This window comes from Zootoca vivipara, chromosome 1 (genome assembly GCF_965207765.1).
Source record: "Zootoca vivipara chromosome 1, rZooViv2.hap1.1, whole genome shotgun sequence".
Classification (NCBI taxonomy): Eukaryota; Metazoa; Chordata; class Lepidosauria; order Squamata; family Lacertidae; genus Zootoca; species Zootoca vivipara.
This window is the reverse complement of record NC_142582.1, coordinates 67193103-67209534: the sequence shown is the minus strand read 5'-3', so window position 1 is coordinate 67209534 and position 16432 is coordinate 67193103. Positions and strand designations below refer to the sequence as shown.

At 37.7% G+C, this 16432-nt stretch overlaps 1 protein-coding gene across 6 annotated transcripts in view; it reads left to right on the top strand.

Annotated features, from left to right (window-relative positions):
• Window positions 1-16432, top strand: part of SBF2 (SET binding factor 2) — a 221315-nt gene that overhangs the window by 183614 nt on the left and 21269 nt on the right. For 5 of the 6 annotated variants that reach the window (XR_015949328.1, XM_088667287.1, XM_035119296.3 and 2 more), the window contains 7 exons: window positions 116-243; window positions 2049-2224; window positions 2743-2888; window positions 3003-3201; window positions 7639-7835; window positions 10466-10600; window positions 11491-11586. Coding sequence is in view for 5 of the 6 variants with exons in the window: in XM_088667287.1 (XP_088523413.1) it covers window positions 116-243; window positions 2049-2224; window positions 2743-2888; window positions 3003-3201; window positions 7639-7835; window positions 10466-10600; window positions 11491-11586 (1077 nt within the window). In the remaining variant the exon portion in view is untranslated. The remainder of the gene's footprint in view (window positions 1-115; window positions 244-2048; window positions 2225-2742; window positions 2889-3002; window positions 3202-7638; window positions 7836-10465; window positions 10601-11490; window positions 11587-16432) is intronic. The other variant, XM_035119305.3, reaches the window with a different exon arrangement.

The following is a 16432-nucleotide window of genomic DNA, read 5'->3' as shown; positions in this document are numbered from 1 at the left end:
GATTGATTGTACATATTGAGTAGGGTATGTAAAATATGAACAGCTCTGATAACTTGAACCGTAACGCAGTGCTCCTCTGATATTCCCACTAACATTCTCCCACTAATATTCTTAGTGGGAGAACAAACTGTTATTCGGAGCGTTCCCATTGCCTCAATAACTAAGGAGAAGAAAATTACCATCCAGAACCAGCTTCAACAAAGCATGCAGGAAGGGCTACAAATTACCTCTGCTGTGTTTCAGGTAAAATAAAGTTGTTTAAAGTTTATAGTTGGTTGTTGTTTTTTAACACTCTTACTTCCTTTTGCATGTTATATTCACAAATATCACCAATTCCAAAATAAATCAACTCTCATGTCCCTGAATTCATTCCACTAAGAAAGTCTGCATACAAAGGCCACAATCAAGCACAATTTTTTTAAAAAATGGAGGCAGCCGTTGTTGTTGTTGTTGTTGTCATGTTTATTCTTTAAAATAAGCCCCGTTAGTTTAATGAAGGTTTTAAGGGTTTATTATTGTTAACTACCCTGGACATCTTGTATAGAAAGGTAGAGTATTAATTAATTAAACTGAAAAGAGTTTAAAAAAATGGAAACCATTACAACTATAATTATTTTTCCTAGGAGCATTCCTTTTAAGGGAAAAATAAGCAACTGATGTTGGCACCACAAAATACTCATTTTCCAGAAGAAAACTGGTGATGCTCAGAATTCTCCCACTGCAGCAAACAAATCACAAACCCAAAAACAAATAAAACACAGATACAAAAAAAGCAAGCACACTCCCCCCACAGCACCAGTGCAAGGCAGATATCTGAGGGCACCATGTTTGGTGACCCCGGGTCTAGGTACTCTAGGCAGGTGTGCCATGAACACTATTTTAATCTTTGTCACTCAATGCAGCTGCCTGAAATTTATGACAGAAATGTAGAGTAGGCTTTCTTAGCAAAGTCACGATCTGGACAATTTCTTGTGCAACATTGGATGTCATTTTCATAAATTAATACAGTGCCATCGCCTTCATTTAAAAATAGGTTGCTCGTGCCTTGTTCATAGTACAGTAGAGAACTCAAGCAAAATGCCCATCAAAGAGTAAAAGTATATATGGAATTGTATCCATAAACCTGGGCCATAGTTCTGTGGGGCCATGAGTTACTGTTCCTGACTTCTGCTTGCCCCCTTTCAGTATTGCCTATTTATTTCCAGGCCTTTTAAGCATGGCAGTTTTTGCCTTCCCTTAGTATTGAAGCACCATGCAAATAGGCCAGGGGACACAGTGCCAGTCTCATATGCAGCTTCTGTAGGAAGGGGCATTTGGTAGGGTCCTGTTCCAGGTTCCCCAAACATACTCTATTATCCTCCACTCTGTCTTAGCTTTCTGATGGCATTTACTCTGCCCATATTTCCAAAGCATTTCAAGAGAAGATGGACAGGCTTGCAGACAGTGGGACAATATTATGGAAAATACTTTGTCATTTTGCCCAATTGTTGTGTCTGTTCAACATAAATGTGACACTGATTAATCTTAATTGCTTTTCAAGCAAAATAGCATAGAAATCTTCTGCCTCATTTTAATGCTTGTATTTTCTTCTCTTTGTTATTCATGAGACAAACCAAAATAACACCTTCAACTTCTACCATTCCACATAGTCTTGTTTTTTTTTTAAAAAAAAAAATACATACAGTGTGTTGGAACAACAACAACAACTTTTTATTATTTATACCCCACCCATCCAGCTGGGTTTCCCCAGCCACTCTGGGTGGCTCCCAACAGATTAAAAACAGATTAAAACCTCCAACATTAAAAACTTCCCTATTACTCCAGTATGATTTTCTTTGATCTTAAACATTTTCTTTTGTCTTTTCTAATTTGTAAGCAATGCATTACAAAAATGATTTAATTAACCATAAAGTTTATATAAATTGCTTCATAAATCAGTAATAATATTTTATAATGATATTTCATAATATTTTAGAAACTTGGTTTTATATTTCTTATATTTTATTTTACCTTTTATTTTTAATTCATTGCATCTTTTTTATACATAGCTGATTAAGGTAGCTTTTGATGAAGAAGTGGGCCCTGAAGTTGTAGAGATATTTAAGAAACAGCTAATGAAGTTTCGCTACCCCCAGTCCATCTTTAGCACTTTTGCTTTTGCAGCTGGTCAGACTGCACCTCAGATAATCTTACCAAAGCAAAAAGAAAAGAACACTTCCTTTCGGTAAGGAATGGTCCCTTTTTGTATGTTTGCTTCTTTCTTTTAAATACTGTTCTACATTATTAGTTTCAAAGAGGGTTCTGCAGTAGAGTTGTATTTAAGAGGTTTTAAAATCACGCTTATAGCATGATTCAGTAAAGGAGATGCTGCAATATATGTGAGAATTCTAATGAAAATTGCATCATAATTATAATGTGCAACATTACGATCATTAAGGTGGGATTTTCTGTATTTCTTGCTCCCAAATCACCTCACCAAATCTTCCTGTTGGTGAGAGAGGGAACTGCATCATGAAAATATGCCTCTGATTATTTGTGAAGTACAAAGATTAGGAACATGCTGCAACAAAAAACCCTTTCATGTACAATATTCATTAGAAGGCATGGGATCACATCTATACTTTGTATATATTCCACACATTTCTCTAGTGGCTGTAGGAGAGGAAGTTTCTAGAAGGAATAATGTCCAGTTTTCCTCTTTCAACCACAATACAGCTATTTTGGTTCTTTTCTAAATTGTAGCACTCTTTCAAAAACAATTGTAAAAGGAGCAAAACGTGCAGGGAAGATGACAATTGGCCGACAGTACCTACTAAAGAAGAAAACGGGGACAATTGTAGAAGAAAGAGTGAATCGTCCTGGGTGGAATGAGGAGGATGATCTATCAGGTAAGAAGACTTTAGAGGGGCTTTTCTGTAAATATCTGAATTCAGCTAATGTATTGCACTCTACAGTGTGCTTGCTTCACTAAATATTAAGATAGTAAAACAATACAACTTTAGTTTCAGATGACAGTGAAATGCACACTAGTGCTACTTTGAAAGCATCAGAGAAATCAACTATGGAGCAGCTAGTGGAAAGAGCTTGTTTTAGAGATTATCAACGCTTGGGATTGGGAACTATCAGTAATAGCTCTTCTCGCTCAAAAACAGAGTACTTTCGAATAACGGCCTTGAACAGGATGTATTCTCTTTGCAGAAGGTGAGCCAGCTTTCTTGTTGTAATTATTAAAACCATGACCCATAAAATACATTCCAAATGGCATTGCGTTTTGACAAATATTACAAAGCCTTGTTTGTGGGAAATATTATTAATTCTAGAAGTGAAGGGTTGTAGCTCTTGCTTTGCCCTGGCATCTACAAGCAGGGCTGGCAAACACTCCTGTCAGTGTACACAATAGTTAGCTAGATGAAATAATAATCCAACACAGTATTTATTTTATTTTATTTTACATGCCATGACTTCTCCCTATTAGCCTTCAAGGTTCTTTTAGCCAAACTACACCTTCCTCCCCTGATAACAATCTCTGGTTCTGAGCCCCAATCTCAGTGATTTGAGGTGGAACAAACTCCTAATGACTTCATATAAGTGCTGATTAGTATTGGAGACAAAATGGTGCACCATGGCACTCCGAAGTGTAAATACCAGAAAGCTGAAGAGCACTCACCCTATGCTAATCTCTGGACATGACCCTGTAAGGTGGAACAGAGCCACTATAACAAAGTGCCACCTATATCCATCCACAGAGTTGGTCCAGAAGGATACCAATACAAGCCTGAACCATGGCCTGAACCCAGAGTGGAATGGATGCAGATAATCAGTCTCATCCAATAATGTCTGCAGTTCTGCCACAATCCTCTCAATTATCCACCCCACCCCACCCCAATAAATATTTGCAACTGGGTAATAGTTGTTAACAATTGATTGGATCCAGTGCCTACTTTTTCAGTAGTGGCTGCACCATCATCTCCTTTAGGGTGGAAATCACTTCCACCATCATGCAACGAAGCATTGAGCACACCCTTGACCCATCCATTCAAGACCCCCCCCCCAGCAGAATTTCACCAGTCACAATGGGCAGCGATCCAGAGGGCACATAGTTGGACACAGCCCTGCAAGTACCTCATCTATATCATCAGGCTGTACAAGCTAAAATTGATCCCACAACACTGGACACTTCAGCTAGAACTGAAACAGTTATTGTAGCAATTAAATTGCTCTCAAGTTGATTGACTTACTTGTCAAAATGATGAGCCAGAGGCTCATCCCCACCAATTAGCAAGACCAGATTCTGGATTCTCCTCAAAAAGCTGTTCTGCATGGAAGCAATATGCTTCTGCCCCTAAGAAAATGGAATTTGCAGGAAACAGAAATTGTGCCAATCCTGCAGGTAGCTAGTAAAAGCATTTGGTTTATCATTTGGTGTTTTCATTGTTGAATATAAAATGCTATTCTGCTATTTTATTTTATTTTATTTATTGCTATTTTGCTCTAGGTGGTCTGTTTGCCTGTTGAGGTATAGAATAGTTATATAGTTGGTTCACCTTAAAATACATATACACATTTGTAAGTTTGTATAGAATTGTGAAATATGTTCATGAGTTGGGGAGGGTTTGGAGGGTGGGGTGTTACCAGTCAGCAAGCCACTACCTTTCTACAGTTGCCAGTGTCTACCCAGCCCCTTTGACAGCCTTTTAGAGACCCAGAATTTCCCATCCACAAGGCTTTAAAGCCCACATGTGCTTCAAGGGGCTAGCAGTGTTCATCAGTAACAAAAGTTGGACAGATGTGTTTTTTAAGGCTCTGGAGCATGGGTAGGCAAACTAAGGCCTGGGGGCCAGATCCAGCCCAATCGCCTTCTAAATCTGGCCCATGGACGTCCGGGACTCAGCATGTTTTTACATGAGTAGAATGTGTCCTTTTATTTAAAATGCATCCCTGGGTTATTTGTGGGGCCTGCCTGGTGTTTTTACATGAGTAGAATGTGCTTTTATTTAAAATGCATCTCTGGGCATTTGTGGGACATCCCTTTCCCCAAAAAAATATAGTCTGAGGGACAATGGAATGACCCCTGAAAAAGTTTGCTGACCCCTACTCTGGAGCCCGAGACGTTGTTCTTTCAGGTTTCTATAAACAGCCTATTTATTGAGCATTCATAGATTTTGTTTACACAAGGTTTGCAGGGGGGTTACATGACATCAACTGTGTATTGAGCACTCTTTCTGACTTGAATGAATCAAAGAAGGAAAGTTATATGAGGTTGCATCAAACAATTTCTATTCTACAATTTATAGTGCATTTTCCCTTCACTTTTCTTACGAGTGGGGGGTGTCAAATGAATTTTGCAGTCAGCCCTGGGAATTTATTGTTCAGAAAATTTCATAAGAGCTTCACTTTCCTTAATGTCATATGCAAGACCATACTGTGTATTTCTCAAAACCAGGAAATATTCATATAGATTAGAAATGTAATTTTAATCATCTTTTATATAAATGACATTAGACACGTGTTCAAATTCACCTTATTTAAAAACATCCGGAGTCCCTGGAATCTTTTCTCTTTCGGTCAGGGTTGGAGTAGAATCTGAAGCAGCTGCTTTTCTTTGTTAACTTGCTCTATTTTTAAAATAAATTATATAACCAACAGTTTGCGTACTATCATTTCAGAGCTGTTTAAATGGATTTTGATGCAAGCCAGAGTTGGTTCCTTGTCAGAGCCAAAGTACTGGCAGTGTTTAGTGTGTTATATTAGAGCATCTAAACATTCTTGCTCATAAAAAGTAAGTGCCTATAAACAATCAGTCTAGGACAAGTATGAAATGTACCATGTTGTTTCTTTCTGTGTTGCTGTAGTGATCCCCTTGCTGCTTTCAAAGGAACTATTTAATAACTTAATCTTAAAATGTAATATAATAACGTGTTAAATTGTGCTGCGAACAATTTATGTTGTCGGAAAGTATCCGCAGGCTTCCTCATTTTCACTTACCATGGCAGGTGTGCCATCTTCCTCTGGTAAGCATGATGAATGATAAAAGCCTTCTTTCTGGCAGTTGTGCTGCAATCTCTGCCCTCTCGCTCAGCTCTAAGATTGAGAAGAAGGCTGTGGGCTGTTTGGCAGCTGCTGCTTGGCTAAGGCACCCAAATATAAACCATCAAGCCCTCCAAAAGTTGGAAGGGCGTCTTTCTTGGCTCTGGCTAGGCAGAGATGCTCAGGGTGATAGCAGCAAAGCTTGTAGGATAAGAGGGAGAGGGAGAAACAGTAACCTGGCAACCCCTGTGTTTGGCTTTACTATCAAGCCTCATCAAAAACCATATCAACTGTTTGTATCCACCATCGATAAAATGATTAAGGAAGAAAATAATAAGTAAACCACTTCATGTGCTGGGATAAAATATTAGTTATTTGAATTAATTTGTGTACAGTACAATTGCATATTGTGGGAGGTTTAGTTCCAAGAGTTCCTTGTATACATGAAAATCATCTATACCCAAACCCTTGGCTCCACTCAATGGCTAACAGGTGAGCAGGAGAGAGAATCCCCCATACGCCCAGAGCCTGTGTGCCGTGCAAGCCTTTCTCAGCAAGCAAAGTGGAGAGCTTAAAAGCTCTTTTCACACTGGGTAACCCAAACCTGCTCAGTGCACAAACTTAGAGGCTAGAGATGGTTGTGCGAGAACTCTGATGTCCTCACAATATTGGGTTATCCAGCGCATAATGAGCTCTCTGTCTTGCTTGAGGTGCAATGTCTGCTCAGTGCACCAGCTCTCGTGTGAGATTTCACAGGATGGCAGATGGCAGACCTGGTGCAAGAAGACCTTTTAAGCTCTCCACCTTGCTTAGATTTAACTTGGAGTTTCAACCAGCCTGCTTCCATCTGTGTATAGTTGAAATCACACAAGTTACAGTAAATGTGTGTAAGATGCTATCATACTATACTTTAAATGCAAGCTGTAAATACAAAAATAAATTTAATATAGAACTTGATAAATTCTGATGTTATCTATGCCAATTTTTACAGTTCAGCTCCATAGTGGCCTACCTCACTGTAAAATAATAAAAGCAACACTATAATAATAATAATAATAATAATAATAATAATAATAATAATAATAAGCATAAAACCAGGAAGAGTCAATATAAAAAAGAGAATTGAAACAACTCAAAGGCCTCATAGGACAGAAATGTTTTAATTCCTTTTTAAAAGGATCCCTCACAGGAGGGAATACCACAACTGGGAAGGAAGGCATTAATATTTATAGGTGAAGGTTTTGTCTCTGTTAGTGATGGGGCAGGCAAAAGAGACCTTTTTATGCTGGGAAACAAAATAATGTGTCTTAAACATTTCAAAAATAATGTTCTTTAATTATATCCCTAAATGATGTAGCAAAGAAAATTATTCATTTTGACAATGCAATCAATAAAATTATAAAGGGTAGTTGGATGCTCTGTTTTAATATTGTTACTCCCCTCTTCTTCTGAATCATTGGTGATAGCTCAAGTGGGTAGAACTGGAGCTAGATTTAGAAATGCAAACTTTGCTAAAATGATTTTGAATTCACACAGTATCTGATTAACTGAAACATTTGGAATAAGTAAGAAGTATTCCTAATCAAATCCCCCCCTTTCTTATTGATTTAGCTATCCAGGGCTACTGGTGGTACCTCAGTGTGTGCAGGACAGCAGCCTGCAGAGAGTAGCTCGCTGTTACAGGCACAATCGCTTGCCAGTAGTCTGTTGGAAAAACTCAAAAACCAGCACACTTCTGCTTCGAGCTGGTGGCTTTCATGGCAAAGGAGTTGTTGGCCTTTTCAAATCTCAAAATACACAAACATCAGGTGAGTGCATGTTTCACTCCCAGGATATTTTGTGGGAAAGAAGTGTCTTCAATATAAGTTTACGCCAGGCATCCCCAAACTTCGGCCCTCCAGATGTTTTGGACTACAATTCCCATCATCCCTGACCACTGGTCCTCTTAGCTAGGGATCATGGGAGTTGTAGGCCAAAACATCTGGAGGGCCGCAGTTTGGGGATGCCTGGTTTACGCAGTCTGCTTTTTACTATGTTTTTCTAGTTCTTATCTTCTCAAAATAATGCCCCATGGTATCATAGTAGATGCCAGCCATGGAATTTTAACATATAGGGCAGTATTCAACTCATTTGGGTCTTCAGTGAGGATTTCCACTTGTGCAACAGGATTTCCTCCCCCAATGTACACCCCATGCTTTGTTCAGATCTGCTCTAGAGGGTGGTATAACTTCTAGAAAGATTTATGAGTCACACTGTGAAAGGGGGGAGTTACTTAGTGCTACATTGGACACAAACCATTATAAATACAGGGCCATCTCTTACTGTATTTCTACCCTTCTCTCTGAAACATCGTAAATATTTGCATTGGGGCTGATAATTGAAATAATAATACTTAGGAGCATAATGGAATGAATGATGGGTTGAATTGCTTATGCATTCTTGTGAACTTCCTTCTGAAGTGTCTTAGAGAAACCACCATCAGGAAGAAGATACTAGAAGTCATAGACTTTCACTAAAATGTTTATCAAACAAGAGAATAGCATGGAAGTTCAGTCCTACAGCAGTCTTATTTATGATGGCCTGTACTCTCCATTTCACCATGTTGTCATGGAATTATGTGCCACCCCACCCTGGTGCCCTTCAGATATTTTGTACTCCAGCTCCCATCAGCCATGGCCGGTGCTCAAGAATAATTGTAGCTGTAATCTAAAGCACCAAAAGAGCTCTAGGTTGGGGAAGGCTGCTCTTTAGTATCACTCCGGTAAGAAGCATACAGAATGCTTTTCATTCACTAGAATCTGAGGGGTGGAGGCATGCTGCAGCCTCATCTGGCATTCCCCTGGGGTACAAAATTCCTGTTCCGCCTTTGTAAGGCACAGAGCCAATGTGGAGATGAACCTCAGAGTTCATCTAATTTGGAAAGGAGGGAAAGGGCTTATTCCTGAGATAAACATTGGTGTTGCTGGCCTGCCTGAACAACTTGCCCTATGGAATTTCTGAAGAGGACAGTGGATAGAATAATTCATAGTTATGCACAAGTTACATAAGCAGTGAATCATTCAAGAGTTCATGATGAGGATAGATGTTCATGGCTTAAATACTTCAGCATAATCCTATGAATGGCATACTACTTTGTGCGAGTTTGTAAGTAAAATACATACACACAATAAATGAATTTTCCACAGTGGCTCAGCAAATAAATCTACAAAGCATAGCTGTGCAAGTTTGTGTGGGTGTGTACTGATATCTACTTTCAGTATTTTAAAATACTAGATTACATTACTCCTTAAGCTTAACTACAAGAGTTGAGCAATTTGCAAAAATAAAACATAAAGCAGAGGTAGAACTTTGGCTTCACCCCAATAGAAAACCACTGTACTAAAATCACATCATGTGTAGTCCAAAGTTTGGTGGTTACATAAACAGAATTATGCACAAATAAAGACTATCCCGTTCTCTACACTGTTTGGGGGGGGGGACTCAATGAGTGGGCTCGCAGGAGGGTGGGAGAAGGGGGACTGGGAAAGAGGCAAAGTTTTAAAAAGGGAGAATAGGAATGGGGAAGGAAACAAGTGTAAAAGGGGTCTGGGCTAAAAGGGGTCTGCCTCTAAGAACAAAACTAGTTGTGGAAAAATAAAATGGGTGAGAGCCTCATAAGAGGATGACTGTAAAAAGAAGGGTATTTTCATGAAGTAAGCAAACCTGTTCCTCTCTTCAGAAATTTAGTTCCACCCACTAGACTCAGTCTTTGCCTGTATTTTTGCAAGCCTATTAATGAGCTATACCCAGGAAGTATTTGGGGAGTAGCTTTCAGCATAGCAAAAGTGATGTTCATCATAGGCATGTTATCCTTATTAATGTGAGCAGACATGTTTTTATATGTGAAAAGGAAAGAAATTGTCTCCATAGCCATACAGGAAACTATACATGGGGGCATGGTAAGTAAACGTCCAGAATAAGCTTTTTAGAGACAGCAAAAAAAAAAAACAAGAAACAAAGCAGCCGCAGACTCCTCTCCAGGAACATGCACATTAATGTGGTCCTGGTAAGTCATAGTTTGGCTCACCATGACGTGCGAGCAGGCCTGCTTTAATGGGAGAGTGATGGTATCCTGATATTCTGAAATCAAAATTATTGCCACTGGAATTTATTCTTTATATAATATACTTGTGATCATAGAAGGGTAATTTGTACTTCCCATTGATACTTGGAGGTAGGTTGGTGATCAATAGTTTAATCAAATTTTATTTGTTGGGTTTTATTTTTAATACTAGAATATAGTTACCATTTTCTCAACATTCTTTATCATGTCTGTATCTTAGGAGTAATATTCAACTATCTAAATAAGAGCATACACTGAGTAATGCTTTCACTTCAATGACATGAAATATGTTGTATAAAGGATCAATATAATTTATTCCCTCCTTTGTTTGCATAGCTCCTACATCACTAGAATCATCAAACAGCATAGAACAAGAAAAATACCTTCAAGCCTTACTGAATGCAATTTCTGTCCATTGTAAAATGAATGGCAATATTCTCACTGTCAGGCCAGCAATTGCTTTGTCTCCAGGTAATGTTATGCTTTTATATAGCTATGCTAAATGTAAGACCAGTCTGACTGTGTTATTATTTATTTTGTTTTGTTTCCTACTTTTATCTCTATATTCTCTCAGTGTGCCGTTATCTGAATGGTTCACTGTCCACGTAGATGACCTGTCTGGTTTTTGCATATAAAATTTTCGTGTTTTCTGCATATAAATTTTTCAGGGTAAATTTCAAAAGTAAAATGACTTGACTTAAGAAGAATTGTTAATCAATGAAATTCTGTTCCATATAGGTGGAAAAATGTACAGTGCTTATTTCAAAGTATTAGAAATTTATGCTGAAGAAATTGATTACTTTTCATTCTCTAACAAACGTAGGAATAGGTTTTTTTTAAGAAAAGAGACTAAAATGTAATAAGCTTTTTGTAGATAGGTCTTGATGAAGTCATTAAGAAATGCATTAATATTCTATTTCAGTTGTCATGTGATGAAACCTGATAGGGTTCATGCAAAGGTAAAAGCTGCTGTCTTAGACACAGGAGCATGCAACTTGCCAAGTATGTCCATTTGGCTTAATCAGTTGGTGAAATCAAGTGTATCTAAATTCTGGCTTTTCTCATAACATAACACCATCACCAAATTGTGCATGCCTTGCTTCATTTGTTGTTAAAATACTTTGATTGTGTTAGCCATGCCTAACCTTCTGTGATGCTGCAAATGTATACTTTTTTAATTATGTGTAATGTCTCTTAAATGTTGTAAACTAGCAACAATTAGATATATAAGTCATAAAAAGAACATTTCTGTGTAATTTTTAAAAATACCTCTTGGGCCTCAGGTCAGGATAACAAATAGGTAATGTCATCTTGCATGATACTGTACTTTTAATCTCTCCATTCTTTTTGACTGACTTTAGGCACTGAAAGGAGGGCTTCAAGAATGTCCACTGTGTTTAAGCAGGTAGTGCCAGGACAGTTGGATGTAAATCTATCCAATAGCTTTGCCCGAGGAGGTTAGTAAGACTAGTTCACAGACTACACGGGGATGTAATATGAAAATAATGGTAACATTTGAGGAATTGCTATTGCGTTATCCTTCTGTTTCTCAGTATAAACCAAATACTACCAACTGGTCTACCAAACTCCACCTGACCCACTTTTGAGAACAGGCTCACCGTTGCTGAAATAGAAACTGCACATGCAAATGGATATGCATGTGGTTCTTGTGATTGGATTCCTACAGCCAGCACCAAGAGCTGTGCATGCAAATTATGTTCACTAGAGTAGGGCTATGCTCTTTAGCAGATGATGGGTGCCACCAATTCTGACTTGTGGATGGAAAATTAACTGAGCCTATGCAGTCATTTACACACACAGAGAACCTATCACAAAGGCGGCGGCGGCAACAACAACTGTTTAACAAGCTGGTATGGCCATGCAAATATGTGCACACACACTTCTATGACATGTGGATATCTCCAGGCCAGTGTTTCCACTTCAGATAATAGTTATAAATACTACTGGGCTTCAGGCAGTTGTAGCTTCTAATTGTTCCATAAGCTAGCTCAACAATTGTGAAGAGTATTGCTTTATTTCAGTTACTTGTATCACAAAAATAATGTATGAACAAACTTGTAATGGTGAAGTAAAAATTACTTTTCCATTATACACCAATAATTATTAAACACCAATAATTATCTTCATTCACAGCCTATATTGATCACTTTGAATTGTATCACAGCCAGTCCAGATTCTCACTTAACCGAGGCTGTGCAGTCGGCAGAGTATTTAAGTGTAAATAACTTTTTCCTCTGCATAAAGTGACGCATGCAGAAGCTGAAGGAGTATGCTTGTCAGTTTTAAATGTGGTGATATAGAATAACCAGAAATGGACTATTAAGTATTTAGAAGAGTGACACTTTAAATCTGAAGTTAAATCTATCTGCACAGGTTTCATTGGAAAATTGTTCTAGCAACTAATAGATTTAGAAAGTAATAGAAATTATGTTTTAAATTGTAATACACCCATAGCAATGAAGTGAAAGTAGAATTTGTAATGCTTTGTATTACTTGTTGTATACTGTGGAAAAGTAAGGAAGGCACTGAATTGTGAAGACAGTAGTCTGTCTAATGGCTCACTTCATTGCCCAATTACTCCAGAGTTCTTGAATTTAAGGCAGGTTCATCTATTGACCACAATATGACTAATGTTCTGGACTGAAAAATGACAGTAACAATTGAGAAAGCATGGTGGGATTGTGCACAAGTACATGGGTGTGTTTTACACTGGTCATTAGCAAGGCTTATTGGTGTATTACTTGAGTTTATGAAACAGTTTGTATGTTACACTAAATCATAAGTGGACCTTCAGAAGTCTAAGCAAGCCATCAGGTTCTCATGAGGAGGAGAACTTAATTTACATTTCAAAGAATCTGTACTTAAGTGTTATATGTTAACTAGGAACAAAGCCTAGTCGCTAAACAAGCCAACTTCATAGTGCATCATTAAAAGTTTGTTTGTTTAGCAATTAACTACTGTTTGTTTTAAACTAGGATTCCTAGATCACTCACCTACCTATTTTGAAACTGAATCTTTGGAGGAGGAAATATTAGGAGAGCATATGAGCCCAACATTTTACTCATGTTCTCTGCGGCATATCTGTGGTTAACCTTGGTTTAGATCTGCATGCTAGCTAGTTTAGCATAAAGGGGGTATAATATAGAAGGGTTTTTGTACTATGCCTACAGAGAAAGAATCTATGAAGAAAGTACCACAATTCTTTTGGAAGCTAGTCAGTAGCAACACTCTAACCCAGGCATCCCCAAACTGCAGCCCTCCAGATGTTTTGGCCTACAACTTCCTTGATCCCTAGCTTACAGGACCAGTGGTCAGGGAAGATGGGAATTGTAGTCCAAAACATCTGGAGGGCCGAAGTTTGGGGATGCTTGCTCTAACCTGGAAGCCTCCATCTAGGAGTAATTGTCAGTCACAGAGATCTTCCAGCATTGCAGTCATATAACTTGGGAACCAGATCATATGTAACAGTGGCAGGAAATGAACATGGTGGGAAGAATAATAACTCAACCCTGTTATGGGGAACATAACTCAGGCGGTAGAGCATAATCTTTTATTCCTCTCCTGTCATGCTGACATTATTCACTCGCAAAGTACTGTAGGGAAGTACTTTACCACTGAATTAGGATGTGAGTAAATAAGAATGCACTATGGCAGTGCACTTGAACACAGTCTGGGATCCCCCTCATAATATCACAGCTTGTGGTTTCCCATATTTTCCATTCCAGAGTGTCCATGCAGACAGTGAATACTTCATTTCTGACTGTTTTATTCATAAGTACTGTATGTGTACATTTCATACACATGTGTCACATTCTATATAAACAAAAAAAATAATTTACTGTAACTTTTTTAAAACATTGCAGCCAGGGAAGCAAAAATGTTAATGTTCACTATTATCAGGTTAAGTTGTGCAGGTTAATTAAATATGCTAACGTTTTTGACGTTGACCTAATATGAGTTCTAATTTATTATAATCCAACAATTCAGCATCAGCAGAAGTGATGACAACTATTTTTAACTTTATAGTGCAGCTTATTCTTTTACACGTATTCTGTCTGGATTTTTAAAAGAAAGTCTGCAACTATAACAATTAGAAACTCCATATAGAAGCCCCCGCCTAGATTTAGTCTTTTTGGCAATCATTGCCTTATTTTTACTTATTTTTACCCTTATCTCCATAATTACAGTTAATAGAATTATTATTATTTTCAAATAAAAGCAAGAATTCTGTAAAATGTGGATGTACTGGCAAGCATACTAGAGTCCATTGTTTATTGTATCTGTCAGAAAAGTGACCAAATAGTTTCATTTTGCAGGAGTACGAACATATTACTTGAAGTAGAGGCTTCTGCTTCTAATTCCCCTTTTTATTTGGGTCAAGTATGGTATGGTACTTAATCAGGTATCTGAAACAATGTTTGGCATCCAGTTTATCCTCCAGCCATCTAGATATTAAGTGGTAATGTTAGTGAAATAGAATGTTTCCACAGGAATAATGGTCCCCTGCTTCTCTCAAATTCTTTGATGTCTCTCGAAAAATTTGGAATCTAAGCAAGAAAAGAAATGTTTGTAAAACAAAGCAGGAGTCATTGTTAGTGTGGTTTTCTATTTAAAACTACATTTCCATTATACCAAATGGCCTAAGTAACTTATTCCCATGGGAGGACTATGTTGTCTTCCCCCTCCCGCACAGTGCATGAGTGCTGCTGGACAGGACTGCCCAAGAACAAAATAATGCATGCTAAAAATGTGACTGTAAATAACCACATGGTTTGCATGGTGCTTTAGGAATGTAGATCTGTTTAGGTAAGGTTATGTGGACGTCTGCCCTGCATTTAGATTAATTTATGCTTCGGGCAATCAAAGTGGGCAATAGAGATAAGTTGTGCTAAACATTTTTAACTGACAAATCTCACATATTTTTAAAATGTTTTTCACAATGGACAAGTTTCCATTTGGTATAATACAATGGCACATCATTTTGGCTGTTTTGCATGTCTGCAATTAATTGCAGTGGCCATGAACATTATTCTGTTTGGTAAATGATTTAATATAGAATTTCCACCCTCCTATTCTTTTCCCCAAGTTATTTTAGCTTGATTTGCTTTTCTTTTCTTTTTCTTTTTGGCGATTCCTTGGCGCTAGCCGTTAAAATAAAATATAATAAGCAGTTGTTTTATTTTAATCAAGTAAATAGAAATGTACAAGTAACCTTTTTCTTCTTTCCTGTTCAATTTGCTGTGACTGTCTCATTGCAATGTGCATTCCATTGCTCCTCCTTTTCCTCCTGTCCTTACTGCTATCTGCCAGTGCTTGGGTACAGAGATAAATGTTTCACACATTCAAATTCCAAATCAGGAAGAGTCTATCAAGGTACCGTATTCTTTGCACTAATAGTACATTGTACCATCACCATGATTATGCATATCAGTATAGAGAAACCATGTAAACTTGCTTAGGCACACAATTTAGTTACCATGTCACAGCTTTGCTGCAGGATAATATGGAATAACTTCTAGATCATAAGTATCCTTGCACTCATTGCAAGAAAATTATAAAGAATATATTATCTCATCATCCAAGCTTTGATACTCAGTAGCCACAGAGTAAAGAAATGCTGTTATCTACTGAGTAAAAATTCATGCTGACATGAATTTTAAAATCATTATTTAGTAACGTTTTACAGAGATAATAAACATAGACCTTGGTGACATAATTATTAGCACTGATAAAACAATGATCTCAAAATGAGAACAGGAAACATGTTGTATGCCACTTTTGGTTTGTTGTTGTTTTTGAATAAAAAACTTCTGTGGCAAGGAATAGTAGCTGGGGAGTGATACGTAGAGACCTGTAAACCCTTTAATCGCTGTAACTCATCACTGGTACCTGTTATAGTCTGCATGTGCTTTTCAACTAGCTGTGACTGTTGCTTTTATGTGGTGCAAATTATAATCAAGCTCTCCTTTGTCGATAGCAAAAAGTGGGATGGGTTGCTTTCTCCTGGACATCCTTTGGCTTTTAATTTAAAAAATGAGGAATAACATTTATTTTCTGTGTAAGCTCTGTGATTCTTGGGTAACAAATCATGGTTTATTTTTTACTAATAATATGGAAAACAAGTCAGATTAAACATGTGCTCCCAGCTGAAGTGTTGCTTTATTTCAAAGAAGGGACTACAGCAGCTTACCAGCTTCAATTTCCTAAGAAACCATTTTTGTTTGTGTCCTCTATGTTCACATCTAAAGCAAGCAGACTGACTTTGATATATCAGCAGGCATG